Source organism: Mustela nivalis (assembly GCF_964662115.1).
Source record: "Mustela nivalis genome assembly, chromosome: 4".
Lineage (NCBI taxonomy): Eukaryota > Metazoa > Chordata > Mammalia > Carnivora > Mustelidae > Mustela > Mustela nivalis.
The window spans coordinates 137,538,027-137,552,852 of record NC_139023.1 but is presented as its reverse complement, the minus strand read 5'-3'; the positions used below and the strand labels follow the sequence as shown (position 1 = coordinate 137,552,852).

At 37.4% G+C, this 14,826-nt stretch overlaps 1 protein-coding gene across 15 annotated transcripts in view; it reads left to right on the top strand.

The window, feature by feature from the left end:
- Nucleotides 1-3,985: 3,985 nt before the first annotated feature.
- NEK1 (NIMA related kinase 1) overlaps nucleotides 3,986-14,826 on the top strand; it is a 214,428-nt gene continuing 203,587 nt past the window's right edge. For 9 of the 15 annotated variants that reach the window (XM_082727268.1, XM_082727267.1, XM_082727265.1 and 6 more), the window contains exons 1-3: nucleotides 3,996-4,161; nucleotides 4,474-4,581; nucleotides 13,976-14,124. Coding sequence is in view for 10 of the 15 variants with exons in the window: in XM_082727277.1 (XP_082583403.1) it covers nucleotides 14,008-14,124 (117 nt within the window). In the remaining 5 variants the exon portion in view is untranslated. Of the gene's footprint in view, nucleotides 4,162-4,473; nucleotides 4,582-13,975; nucleotides 14,125-14,826 lie in introns of all 15 variants that reach the window. The other 6 variants (XM_082727269.1, XM_082727266.1, XM_082727275.1 and 3 more) reach the window with 2 other exon arrangements.

The following is a 14,826-nucleotide window of genomic DNA, read 5'->3' as shown; positions in this document are numbered from 1 at the left end:
CAAACAGTACAGTTCTGGGCTAGAGTTGGTCTTGTGCTCATGGTGATGGTGGGGGCACTCACAATATAGTCAAACTTCGTATGACTCTTTCATTACTTTTAACAAGGTAACATTCATTGAGCCATGGTAGTATCCAAGCACAATATTATTTTACTTGGAACACCACTGAACACATTTTACAAGGATTTACAGACATTAGATATCTTCTTCTCTCACTGCAAATATGTAGCCTATTTTGGGGAAGGAGCACAGAGATTCTGGAGATAGGAGATAATAGTCACAAGCTATTAATCATAGCTACTTTCTATGATCCTTTTATTAATCAGTCCTAAATCCTTTCATGATAGTGTTTTAGTTCCTACATGGGGGATTATCCTAAGGATCTCTTGGAAGCAGGCAAGAATGAGTTGACTTGCATATTTTGTTCTCTGTAATATTGTTTATTCTGTGCACTACCTTATTTCTTTACATTACAGTATTGTGTTTATTTTGAAATCCATGATTTCTAACATACAACCATCTTGCCAGCAGTTCTCAACCTTCATTTTGCCTCAGAATCACCCAGGGAGCTTCAAAAAATACTCTTGCTTGGGCTTCACTCTCAGAAAGTGTTTTAATTATTCCAAGTTTAGGCCTAAACATGCAAATTCCTAATTATTCCCAGTTAATAAGCTGCATTCAGTCAGAACCAGTATTTTAGACACGGGGCAATCTATCTAAACAATGTGCTACATGATAGTTTGGTGATACAACAATAGATTCCATCGGGGGAAGAACCTTCTCTATAATTCCTTTGGTATTTTTGTTAGAAGAATCTGGTGGTGATAAATCTCCTCTTCAACAGACTTGGGTGTTTTACGTGGTAAGGACTATAACCAATGCCCTTGAACATTTTCTTTATTTGTCCCAATGTGAATACTTTAGCTTGATCTCATTCCTTCTCAGCAAGTGTTATAGAAGGGATCCTGTTTGATTGGGGTTCTTACCAGATCCTTTACTTTAGGGAAGGTGGCTAAGAAGGAGCTTCCTCGGGCTGAGGTAACTCTCAATAAGGTGTTTTTACAGATCCAGCTGTGGGCTTCTCCTACACAATAAAAAGAATTTACCAGTCAGCCAGATATACATTGCTCCTGGAGCCTTAAGAAAATAGGAGTTTGCATTAATATGCTATTGCAACAAATTCCCACAAATTTCGTAGCTTGAATTGACACACATTTATTATCTTAGAGTTCTGTAGATTAGAAGTTCAACTCAAATCTTACTGGGTAAAATAAAGGTGTCAGCCTCCTTCTAGAGGTTCTAGGGGAGAATCCATTTCTGTGTCTTTTGCAGCTTCTACAAGCTACCTCCTCAATCTTCAAAGCCAGCAACACTGGAGTTGAGTCCTTCTCATATCCTATCATTCTGAACTTTTTCCATAGTCACATTTCCTCCTGATTCTCTCTTGCCTTCCTCTTTCATTTTTTTTTTAAAGATTTTTTATTTATTTATTTGACAAAGAGAGATCACAAGTAGATGGAGAGGCAGGCAGAGAGAGAGAGAGAGAGGGAAGCAGGCCCCCCGCTGAGCAGAGAGCCCGATGCGGGACTCGATCCCAGGACCCTGAGATCATGACCTGAGCCGAAGGCAGCGGCTTAACCCACTGAGCCACCCAGGCGCCCCCTCTTTCATTTTTAAGGACTCTTGTGATAACATTGGGTCCACCTGGATAATCGAGGCTCGTCTCCCTCTTACTAATCAGGCCAGCTGATTAGTAACTTTAATTCCATCTCGCCACTTCCCATGTAACCTAATATATTCACAGATTCCAGGGACTGGGGGCGGGGACATAATTGGGTGGCTATTTTTCTGCCTACTATACATTGCTTAATTTATCTTTTGACCACAGATCTTAGTATGCATTTTTCAAAGTCCTCAGTAGGGTAAGGTGGGTGGGAGGATTTGATAAAGGTGTCAAAAGCTATAAACTTTCAGTTATAAGATAATTAAGTACTGGAAATGTAATGTACAACATGACTAAATAGTTGAGACTGTTGTATAGTATATTTGAAAGTTGTTAGGGCAAAAAATTCTAGAGGTTCTCATTATAAGAGAAAAACAATTTTTCTCTTTCTTCTTTATATGAGATCATGGATATTAACTAAACTTATTGTGATAACCATTTCATAATATATGTAAGTTAAATCATTAAACTGTACATCTTAAACTTACAGAGTGCTGTATGCCAATGAGATCTTAATAAAATTGGAAAAAGAAATTAGCCCAAACAAAAATTAGTAAGCCCTCAATATATAAGAAATATTTGGAGGCATAGCAAAACAAGTTATGTGAATAACATCAGGTTCTTGCATGGTATATTACAGTTTCTTTTGATTAGAACTAAGGTGAAGTATTAATAACAAAAACTCTATCAATACTCAAATTAGTTTTCCTCCCTTCCTACTAAGCAGCCAACAAAATCTTAAAGCCTTCAAGGAAGGGAAAAAAAGAATAACTCACAGTGGTAAGAATTCATCTATTCCAACCAGGTCTAGAACCGTTTGTTCACTAGTCTTGCTGCTACTGTGGAAGATACAGAGAAACAAATGGTGGAGATTACCTGAGAATGGAGGTTGTATTGGCCATTCCCTTCTGCCGACAATTCTACCACTCTGGGAGTGTCATGTTGTATGTTACAGAATTGGCAAAACAAGTCAAAAGGATATGCATATTGCTAGCATACCTTCTACAAAGACTGTTGCAGTTCATAGTCCCACCAACAGTCTATGACAGGAGCCTGAAAAATGATCTAAGGAGGTATCTGACTAGCCATTCTACATGAAAGCAGCTAAAGAGAATTGACTTGGATTGGCAATTTGCAACATTCCTATGTTGCTTTGCTGTGCAACCGTACGTGGGTAGAGCTAGAGTTATTGTGCATTGTGACAACAAAATTCCTACTAACTGGGGGTTGGAGGGGTCACAGGAGGTTAGCCTAGAAATGGGAAAATGAGAAAAACAAGTCTTTTGCATGGGTGAAGATTGAAGAGGAGATAAACCAAAGCAGATTTTTCTCCAATTTGCCAGGTTAGATGACTTGCAGTGCCATCTTCTGGCAAAGAAGCCAAAAACTTTCAATTTCCATGTTAGTAATAAAGTACTTTCTTTTCTTTTCCTTTTTTCCCCTTTTCTTTTTTTTTTTTTCTTTTTAAGGGTTTCTTATAAAAGCATGGCTAAACCGAAACCTGGAAAAACTCAGAGAGGTCTTGGGTGTTGGTGTGTTGGAGAGAGGATGAGAGAGAAGGAAGCAGATTTTGTTGAAGCAATGATCTGAATCTTTGACCTCTGAGGTTTCTGGCAAAATCTGTGGACACTCCAGCAGGCTGCATACATCACATATACAACAGGTATAACCTGGAGTGTAACTTATGTAGTAGACAAGCCATCATCTTCCTTCAGCTTCAAATTTGGATTCTCCTGTACCTCAGGGGTACTCTAGGTAAGGCAGTTGAGTCCTGGGGTTATTCAGGACAACAGACCTAATCCCTTATACAGGAAAATCTGTTCCTATCTTTTAAAGTCGTGCCATGAAATTAGACCATCTTTCAATATACTGGCAAGTAATTTATACACACATTGGATGTAAATGTGTGTGAAAATCACATTATAGTCTTTTAAAATATTTTCAATACTTAAAAATAGTTTCTTGCTTTAATCATCCAAAATGTACTAGAAAAAGGCTCGCTTTTTAAAGCAAAATTACTTTTTAAAATGCGGTATCCCTAAGTAACAGACTTCATGTTAAAAAAAATCCCTTTCTCTATGTATGTGGGACAAATTTATAAAATGCTTTATTCAAAACAGCTCTAACCCTCATCTCTGCCTTAACTCCTTTCCTTCCTGTTCATTTTTTCCTTCTTTCGCATCATCTCCCACCTGCTGTGCCTTGGCCCCGCCCTTCCGCGCCACTCCTTCCCCGCCTCTCCCATTGCGTGCCGACTTCCGCACGCTGACGTCACACGTCAGCGCCAGTGACGCGCCGGCCGCTCCCCCTTCCTCTGCATTAGCTGTAGGGTTTTGGGGCGCTACGGTGCAGAGTCGTCAGCTCCGAGTCGTAAGCAGTTCTCCGCGTAGCCCCGAGTCCAGTACCGGCGTTGGGAGGCAGAAGGACGTGGCAGGCAGGTAGCCTCCCAGTCCCAAATGCTATCTCCCCACCCCCATCCCGCCGAGGTCACTAGTAACCACCTCTGTGAAGTTGCAGGGGCGGTAACCCGGGCACTCCCCCTGCCACCGCCCGCTGTTTCCAAGGGGCTCAGAAACCAATTTGTTCGCCCGGAGTAGTGTGGGGCTGTCTCACTGGGCGTTGCCGGAGGCGGGAAGGAGTCAAGCCTGAGGGGTCAGCGAAACTCTGGTATCTAGAGTGGGAGTCTCACTGCCCTCCTTAAACTGGACTGTGAGGAGCTGCAGGTTAGATAGACTTGGTTTCTCTTTCAGGATGTCATTTTCAAAATCCTGGATGGTGCCCCCGCCTCATTAACTGCTGTAGGAAGGCTGCTGCACCTAGACGGATGCGTGTTCCGACTAACGCTCTGTGTCGTTGAGGTGAGTTAACTTGCGGGAAGCAATGATATGCAAAAGAGTAAAATCATATTGGAAATGAGGAGACCTTGCTTAGATTTGTTTATGTAGAGCTTGCAGGGATACTTTAAGTAGACAGAAAATAATACCTCCGCCTCATTAAAATGTTAATTCTCTAAAGAACAATATGTATTACAAAGCAGTGCTTGGACGTTAGTTAAAGAATATTAATTGATAAAGGAATTAAAATAACAGAAATCTTGGTATGCATAAGCAGTAATTTACTTTGCATTTATGTTGTCTCTTTAACTTACATATACATCTTAATTAAAAATGGGTAGCAGTTAACTGGTTAGCTTATAATCTTATATTTCAGTTTATATTATTTGAAGCAATTTCCCTATGAAGACAGTAAAAGTTGTACTACTTTAAGAGTTCATCATAACTTTTTTATACAGGCCTAATTTTTATTCTCTAATGTAAGCTCCACCTCCGAGAAGCAGAAATTTTTTTATTGCCATGGTAACATCAGAAGTATTTGAAGGATTAAAAGTAATATCCAATATATGCAAGTAATAGCTTTTTATTATGATGCAGCAGTATTGTAGAGATGATGGACGGGAGCCAAATACAGAGAGAAGTAGTCCTTTGTTTCTAGTTTAGATTTGTTTGTTGTTAGAGAATCCACAGATCTATTTCACTTAAGATTGCTCTTTGTTCTAGGTGAAAGGTAAGGAGCCTCTTCTTTGGGAAAACAGGTTTTTGCACAGTAGGAATCAGCATTAACAGTTTAGTGAGGGTTATGGAACTTGGCCACAGTTCTTTTGAGGTCATTTTAATACATTGGCATTGTATTCTAAGTACATTTTCTCTAATCTCTCCCTTCAAATCTAAATTGTGGTCATGACACCATTTCATGAATATAAATTATTTAGACATTGGTAATTTCCATTAGGGAAGCCGTTAATTGTTGTCTGTATAGGCTTACAGAGAAGAAAAACAAATGTTTTGAAGAAAGTCTAATAGGAATCCCATTTTTGCTTTCTGCTTTTTTGGATAATAAGTCAGGGACTTGACTCACTGAGATGGTAAATTGTCCCCCTCCCACCATCCAGACGTTACTTAATGTTTGGAAAACCATGTATATGGATTGTAGCTGCAGGCAGTACCATAGGGACTTCTTGAAATCTGTTGATGTTCCTCTACTAGTGTTTCCCTTCAGGAAAATTTGTTCATCAAATAGCTAAAACAACTGAAGAAACTTAAAGTTCTAGATTGAAGGGGATATAGTTTTTGCTCATATTCTCTGGCATTTTTCATATTTGGTACAGAAATTTTATTATATCAAACATTGCTTATTGTAGCTTAAAATTTTTTTAGTTAAATGCAAGGAAAGTTGTCTAATTTGACTACAGGCCAAGATAGTTTTGTGGAGCATAGTTGACATAGTTGAAAAGAAGTATGCTGTATAGGAAAACTTTGAATGCCAGTGTTAGAAGTTTGAAAATGGGGAACTGTTGAAAGATTTTAACTGGAGAAATTGATTTAGCTAGCATTCTTCTTCTTTTTGTCAGCATTTATTATTTTTTAAATTTTACTGTTTTGAATAAATAATATATTCATATGGCTTAAAATTCAGAAGGCACAAAAGATTTAAAAAATCTTCCTCTTAATTACTCAGTTCTCTTCCCTGAAGGCAGCCAATAGTGTACCAGTTTATGGTTTATCCCTTCAGAGGTGTTACGTATACAAGCAATTAGGTGAGTCTGTACACATGTAGAGATTTTATATATTTGCATATACTCACATGTGTAAGTAAATAAGTGTAAGCATAAACCTATATATATTTCCTTTTAAAGTAGTTTTTTTTTGTTTGTTTGTTTTTAAAAAAATTTTTTTTAAAGATTTTATTTATTTATTTGTCAGGGATAGAGGGAGAGAGAGCGAGCGAGCATAGGCAGACAGAGAGGCAGGCAGAGGCAGAGGCAGAGGGAGAAGCAGGCTCCCTGCCAAGCAAGGAGCCCGATGTGGGACTCGATCCCAGGACACTGGGATCATGACCTGAGCCGAAGGCAGCTGCTTAACCAACTGAGCCACGCAGGCGTCCCTAAAGTGGTTTTTTAAAAAAATTTTTATTTATTTGACAGAGAAAGAAAGATCACAAGTAGGCAGAGAGGCAGGCAGAGAGAGGAGTAAGCAGGCTCCCCACCGAGCAGAGAGCCTGACTCGGGGCTTGATTCTAGGACCCTGAGACCACGACATGAGCCGAAGGCAGAGGCTCAACTCACTGAGCCACCCAGGCGCCCCCATATATATTTCCTTTTAATACACAAATGATAGTATACCATGTTTATAATTCTGGTACTTAGAAATTAATTCATATCAATATAAATGTTTCTTCCTTTTGATTTGCTTATGGATATTTACATTTTACCATTTCAGACAGTACTGCAGAGGAAAACTTTGTAAATGTATCATTTTCACGCATTTGGAAATATTTATAAGGTTGAGTCCTAAGAATGGAAGTGCTGGATCATAGTGAACACTGATAATTTTGGTAGATATTATGGAATTTTATTTTCCCTGGTATTTGTATCAGTTTGTATTCTCATCATATTCTGCTTCCTTATATTCCCTTCTAACATAGTATAGTAACAAACTTTATGAATTTTGCCATTCTGATGGGTGAAAAATGCATCACTTGTACTTTTTTTTAATCAAGGTAAAATACACATAACAAAATTTATCCTGTACTTATAAAGTACAGGATCTCTTATAAAGAGAAATATATATTTTCTTATAAAGAGAAATTATATTTCTCTTTATAAGAGATTGGATACTTTTGCAAATTTTAACATTAATTACATTCCTTTTTGTTGTTAACTTGTAACTTCAATCCTTTATTTTTCTGTTAGATTAGCTTTTTGGTTCTATGAATATGAGAATGTTTTATTTATTAGAAAAATGAGCCCTTGGTGATATGAACTAATATGCATATATATCATTTTTCTGTCATTTGAATTTTGACTTATACTAGCTTTTCTTATACATTTTTTAAAAGATTATTTATTTATTTGACAGACAGAGATCACAAGTAGGCAGAGAGGCAGGCAGAGAGAGAGGTGGGGAAGCAGGCTCCCCGCTGCGCAGAAAGCCCGATGTGGGGCTCCATCCCAGGAGATCATGACCTGAGCTGAAGCAAGAGGCTTAACCCACTGAGCCACCCAGGAACCCATCATGATGTTTTAAAAATATTTTATTTATTCGACAGAGAGAGACACAGCGAGCGAGAGGGAACACAAGCAGGGGAAGTGGGAGAGGGAGAAGCAGGTTTCCCACCGAGCAGGGAGCCCGATGCGGGGCTCGATCCCAGGACCCTGGGGTCATTTTCTGAGCCGAAGGCAGACTCTCAACAACTGAGCCACCGAGGTGCCCCATATTTTTTTCTTTTTTAAGTGGGCTCCACGCCCAACGTGGGACTTGAACTTATGACCCTGGGATTGAGACCGGAGCCAAGATCAAGATTTGGATACTTAACTGACTGAGCCACCCAGGCACCCCTTGTATACATGTTTTTTATGTAATTGTATTAATACCTTAAGGCTTTTTGGGTTTGTGTCATACTAAGCTGCTCTACTCTAAGATTATACAAGTCATCCTCCCATGTTTTATTGCTATTTTTGTTTTTTTTCCTTTACATTTAAGTAGTTTATTATCTAGAATTTATATTGATGTAAAGTGAAGAAAATGGGTTTAAGTTTTTCTCTTCCATATTACTACCTAGTTGTCTAAATACTGTTTATTTCAAGAATCTAACTTTTCCCCACCAATTTTGGTCATCCACCAAGTTAAAAATATGATGTTTTGTTTTTGTTTGTTTTGAAAGAGAAGGAGAGAAAGGCAGGGGAGGAGTTGCAGCTTCACAACCAGCATGGAGCCAGATGCAGGGCTTAATCTCATGACCCTGAGATCATGACCTGAGCCAAAATAAAGAATCAAAATCTTAACTGATTGAGCCACCCAGGTGTCCCCCCAAAAATGTTTTTATATGTTTCTGGACGTTCAATTATTTGCTTGTCAATTTCATAATTATTGTAGCATTATATTGTGTTTTGATATTGAATAGAAAAGCCTTCATTAGTCTTTTTCTTCTTTTTTCAGTATTTACTCTTTTTTTCTCATACTAACTTCAAATCAGCTTGTCTAATCACTGTCACCCACAAAGATTGTGTTTTTGATAGGTCAGAATAAATGTAGAGACTAAGAATTAAAATCTTTTTGATATTAGATCTTTCCACCTTTTTTTTTTTGGCGTGTTTTTGTTCTTTCTTGAATATTTTCTGTTGGTTCATTTTCCAGATTAATAGTCCTGACTTCTACTGTATCCTGAGTGCTATAAAACCCTTGCAGTGCCTTCTTAATTTCATAGATCTTGTATTTCAGTTCTAGAATGTTCATTAAATTTTCAAAAATAAATGTCAGTTCTTTGTTGAAGTTCTCCATCTTTAAGAAAAATCACTTTTGTTCATCTTCTTATTTTCTTGAACATATTTCTTATGGTTATTTAAAATCCGCATTTGAATCATTTGGATTCTATTTCTATTGTTTCTTTTGGTCTTGGGCTATTTGGTTTTTCTTCTTCTTCTACACACCTCATAACTTTTTACTGGATGTTGTAAATAAAGTCATAGAGGCTCTGAAATATGTATCTTCCAAAAAATTTTTATGTTTTATTCTGGAAGGTTGATGGGAGTATCAGTAGATTACCTTCCTTGATCCTGTCAAGGAATGGTGTTAGGCTCTCCTAGAACTAGTCTGTTTAGACTTGCCCTTTGTATGCACATCTTAGGAATGGGCTAACTGACAGGAGAAAAATTTATATGGAAAATTTGGGGCTTCTCCTGTTCTTTTTCCTTTCTCTAGGACTTTGGCAGCCTTAAACTCTAACTTCTCTCTCCTTAGCTCAGTAAGATTGCTGCTTTCTACTTAAGTTCCATCATGCTATGCAGCAATTTGGAAAATGTCTTCAGGGAGAAGGCTGGGATGGATGTGAAACTGACTAATGTTTTCCTACCTCTCAAGGATTATAGCCCCTCAATTCCTGTTGGTCAATTATTCATTTTACTCAGAGTTTTTGATTGTTTTGGGAAGTGGGATGGTCTGATAATGAGCTACAGCATCATGATTAGAACCATTAATGATGTCAGCCTTCACTTAATCGCCCATATCAGATATGGTACCGTTCTCAACTGTGTTGGTATCACCAGTCTAGAGACATCTCTAGTCTTTTGCCAACACAAGAAAGGTATGGTCACCTGACTGAGAGGGGTGGAGGAGGCAAACTGTCTAACTGCTTATTACATAGTCTTTCAGCCAATTCTATTTTAGTTCTGATATCCTTACTCTCAGAGCACCTTATTCTAATTATTGAGCTAGTCTATAGTGGAAATTGACTTATTTGCCACTGCTGGGTTACAATACAAGAAAGCTGTATGCTTTCTCTAGTCTCCCGAGTCAGTTGCTGCTTATTCTTATTTTTGTTAGCTTCCAGAAATTTGTTGCTATTGCTTACTCTCCATTTTTGCCTTTTTGATCTCTTTCAAGTTGTATTTGGTTTAGGAAAGAAGTAGAGGTAGAAAGAGAGGTTCAGTTTAATATGTTTAATTCTAAATTGCACTTTATTTTTTTACTTTTTAAAGATACAGGCTGAAGAAATTATTCTTGTGTTGGGGCACCTGGGTGGCTCAGTGGGTTAAGCCTCTGTCTTTGGCTCAGATCATGATCCCAGAGTCCTGGGATTGAGCCCTGCATTGGGCTATCTGCTCAGTGGGGACCCTGCCCCCCCCCACCAAGTACTTGTGATCTCTCTCTGTCAAATAAATAAATAAAATCTTTAAAAAAATATTACTCTTGTGTCTTCTTTTGATTTCTCTGAAGGAAAGGCTTTGGCCATATCTGTCATTCCTACTTTTTGTGGCTAATGGTACAATTTTAAACAATGTTGAAGTTTCCTATTTTCTGATCTACTCAACTCTTTTATTTTCATCTCTTTGCATCATAGATTATTAGAGTTGGTAGGGCCCTTAAGATAGCACTATGTTTAAATTGTTAGTGTTTTCAGGTGAAGGAACCAAGGTGCAGAGGTCAAGTGGTTTGCTTTTTGGTCATAAATCTTTTCTCTTCCAAATCCATTGCTTTGCTTGTTTTATCACATAACTCTTTGGAAAGTTCAAATGTCAAAAATGTCTTTGGTTTTATGCTTTGAAATGTCTTTAATATTATAGATATAAAGTTGATAAAATAGTTGGAGACCTTAGAATACTGTCAAGTTTGTATATAATTTTCATTTGATGCTGGAAACTGAAGCATAAAAAGGACAAACACTCCTATTTTCAGTTTATTACAAATATGAAATTGGGACAGGATTACTGTGTTCCTTCAGTTATACGTTATGATGATTGTGGATGTATAAACCTATAGTACGTTTCTCATTCAGTTTGAAAAATCTTTTAGGATTGTAATTCAGCTGGGAAGTCTCATGACTAGGAAATAAATAGCTTGGTTAAATATGTTGTAAGACACTGAAAGCACTCTATCTCCTCATGTGTCCCCCTTCATTTCCCTCCAGTTACCACAGTAGTCTCATGTAGATTCTGCAGGCAAGGAGGAGTTGTGAGTTTCTCTGAAACTCATTTACAGCATAGTTTTTTTTTTTTTTAAAGATTTTATTTATTTATTTGTTTTTAAAGATTTTATTTATTTATTTATTTATTTGACAGAGAGAAATTACAAGTACACTGTGAGAGGCAGAGAGAGAGAGAAGGAAGCAGGCTCCCTGCTGAGCAGAGAGCCCGATGCGGGACTCGATCCCAGGACCCTGAGATCATGACCTGAGCCGAAGGCAGCGGCTTAACCCACTGAGCCACTCAGGCGCCCTACAGCATAGTTTTTATTCAGAAAACTTTCTGCTTTGACATCATTTGATGACAATTAGAGTCATCCTTTTTCACTACCAGGGGTAGTAGATCTCCTATACTGAGTTGTCAGAAACACAATGATCAGTAAAGTGATAGGCAGTACTGTGCAATACTAGGGACTCTTGGAGCTTCCATTTCGTTAGTGTGGTCCCTGGAAAGGAATTGGCAACTAAATTTTGAGGCAGAGCCAAGCTGACAAATTTTGTTTCTTTTTTTGGGCAGCAGTCACAGAATAATGAAATATGGTTATTATTTAATGTAATTTGACTTATGAAATTCAGTTTTCTAAGATGAGTTTATCTTGATTTTTTTTTTCTAAATAGCATGGTAATGTAATATACTCATGTCCTGGAGAAATCATAAAATTCTGGCTGGTGCCCAGGTAATCATTATATTATGCCAGCTGACCAAGCGTGGACTTGAGAGGAGAGTATATATGTTTGGAATGACTTTAACTCACTGATGGTGCTGTATTGCTATTGTAATCATTAATTTCTTATTTCTCTCCAAGTTGCCAAAAGTCTTGTCCTATTTTAAATGCAATATGGTTATAATGTTTTCTAAGGTAGAAGAAGGTTCTTTCCTACAAAATTTCCTAATGTATAGTTATCCAATTGATTTTTTTTTTTAAAGATTTTATTTATTTATTTGACAGAGAGAAATCACAAGTAGACAGAGAGGCAGGCAGAGAGAGAGAGGAGGAAGCAGACTCCCCGCCGAGCAGAGAGCCCGATGCGGGACTCGATTCCAGGACCCTGAGATCATGACCCGAGCCGAAGGCAGCGGCCCAATCCACTGAGCCACCCAGGCGCCCCCTATCCAATTGATTTTATCAGAGGCTGGGTTCTGGACTTTGGTTTTATAAGCCCTGAATATAAATTTTGTCATTTAAGGAGATTGGATCATATTTTAGAGGCAGAATAAAATTAAGCAAATTTAGTATTGATGGATAAAATGAGAACATGGATTTGTTAATTTACAATGAGAAATATATAAACTGTCACAGAAATTTTATTATGGCCTTCGTAACAAGCCCATTTTCTCCTAGAAGGGAATCATACATAGAAAGCTGCTTGATGTAAATGGAAATAGAAGAGGGCAAGTTAGGTAAATTAAATATTCATTAGTTTTAAATTGATATAGTGAATTCAGGTATCTCCACAATAAGAGTAGTCTTGCCAATAGGTAATGCTCATGATTGTCTTGTGACCATATCATTCTCTTTCCCTCCTCCTTCCCTTTGACTTTTTTAAGCTTTCACTAACTAGCTTTTAGACTCTGACTTTGTCCCCACAGATCACTCTCCTGAAATTAACTATTGCTAAAGTTGCTAATGACCTTTGTCAATATCTTAGTCTGGTAAGGATCTAATTATGATACCAAAAGGACAAATATAAAGACCAATAACATTTTATAACAAATATAAAGACCAATAAATTTTTATATTTAAATACAATTGAAAGGCAGATAGTATAGAAAGAAAAAATATTTTTGACAGAGGAGGGCTAACATACTCATTGAAGAGGGGAATTTTAGAAATTACTAAAAAGACTATTCAAATAGAAAATGAAGAAAGAACATGAATGAACAGTTCAAAAGAGATTACAAATGTTCAATATATGTGGAGGAATTTTTCAAATTTACTGATAAGCAAAAGAAATTAAAAATGAGGCACCAGGGCGCCTGGGTGGTTCAGTGGGTTAAGCCGCTGCCTTCGGCTCAGGTCATGATCTCAGGGTCCTGGGATCAAGTCCCACATCGGGCTCTCTGCTCAGCAGGGAGCCTGCTTCCTCCTCTCTCTCTGCCTGCCTCTCTGCCTACTTGTGATCTCTGTCTGTCAAATAAATAAATAAAATCTTTAAAAAAAAAAAAAAAAAAAGAGGCACCATTTTTCTGTCAAATGTAGAAGTAACAACAGCAACAAATAGTGACCAGAATTTTAACATGTGCATATTCTTTGGACGAGTAATTTATCCTAGGGATATCCTTATATCCTTATAATAGGGTACATAAAAATGTATGTACCAAAATTTTATCTAAAGTTCTTCTGTAATAGCAAACAGTGTAAACAATTTTAATGTCTAATAAGAGGATTAGTTAAATAACTTTCAGACACACATTGGAGATAATAAAGTAATGCTGCCAAATAATTCACATAGGGAAAAGTTTGTCTGTCTCTCCATATACATTAAGTAAATTTAGTATTCAACTTTCCAAATCATTTTTATAAAACTGAAACGTCATTGTTTTTCTCTTTTTAGTTATAACTATGTCACATGAGTAAAACTCAGATAAAGTTAATTTAACTTTGAGTAAAGATTTTAAATATCTGGTTTTTAAGTAAGCAAATCACTAAGGAATTACAATTGAATTAAATATTATTAATGGTTATGGAAGACATGTTTTATCTCTATTAACTGTCAACTTTTTTAAATGTCTAGTATATCTGTTAAGATGCCTTAGAAAAAGAATCATGGAGAAGTATGCTAGACTACAGAAGATTGGAGAAGGTTCATTTGGAAAAGCCATTCTTGTTAAATCTACAGAAGATGGCAAGCAATATGTTATCAAGGAAATTAACATCTCAAGAGTAAGTATATATTTTGTTTGGTTAATTCAATGAATACTCTGATTTCAATGGGTTCATTGTTAGAGAATTAAAAAAAAATATACGGCATGGCATAACATAAAGTGAAAGGCTACCATAATCCCAGAGAGAACCACTAATTTTAGAATAGTCTGTATATCCTTGCAGTTTTTTTCTATGCTGTGAGCTTATGTTTATGTATTTAAGTGTTTTAAAAAATACACTTACTGGGGCGCCTGGGTGGCTCAGTGGGTTAAGCCTCTGCCTTCGGCTCAGGTCATCATCCCAGGATTCTGGGATGGAGCTCTGCATCGGGCTCTCTGCTCAGCAGGGAGCCTGCTTCCTCTTCCCTCTCTCTGCCTGCCTCTCTGCCTACTTGTGATCTCTGTCTGTCAAATAAATAAATAAAATATTAAAAAAAAATACACTTACTGTTCTGTAACTTAATCTGATTTGAACATCTTAAAATGTTTTTACTTGTGGATTCAACTTTTCTTTTAACTTCTGCTTTATTTTGTTTTTTTTTTTTTTAAGATTTTATTCATTTATTTGACAGAGAGATCACAAGTAGGCAGAGAGGCAGGCAGAGAGAGAGAGAGAGAGAGAGAGGAGGAAGCAGGCTCCCCGCTGAGCAGAGAGCCCGACGTGGGACTCCATCCCAGGACCTTGAGATCATGACCTGAGCCGAAGGCAGCGGCTTAACCC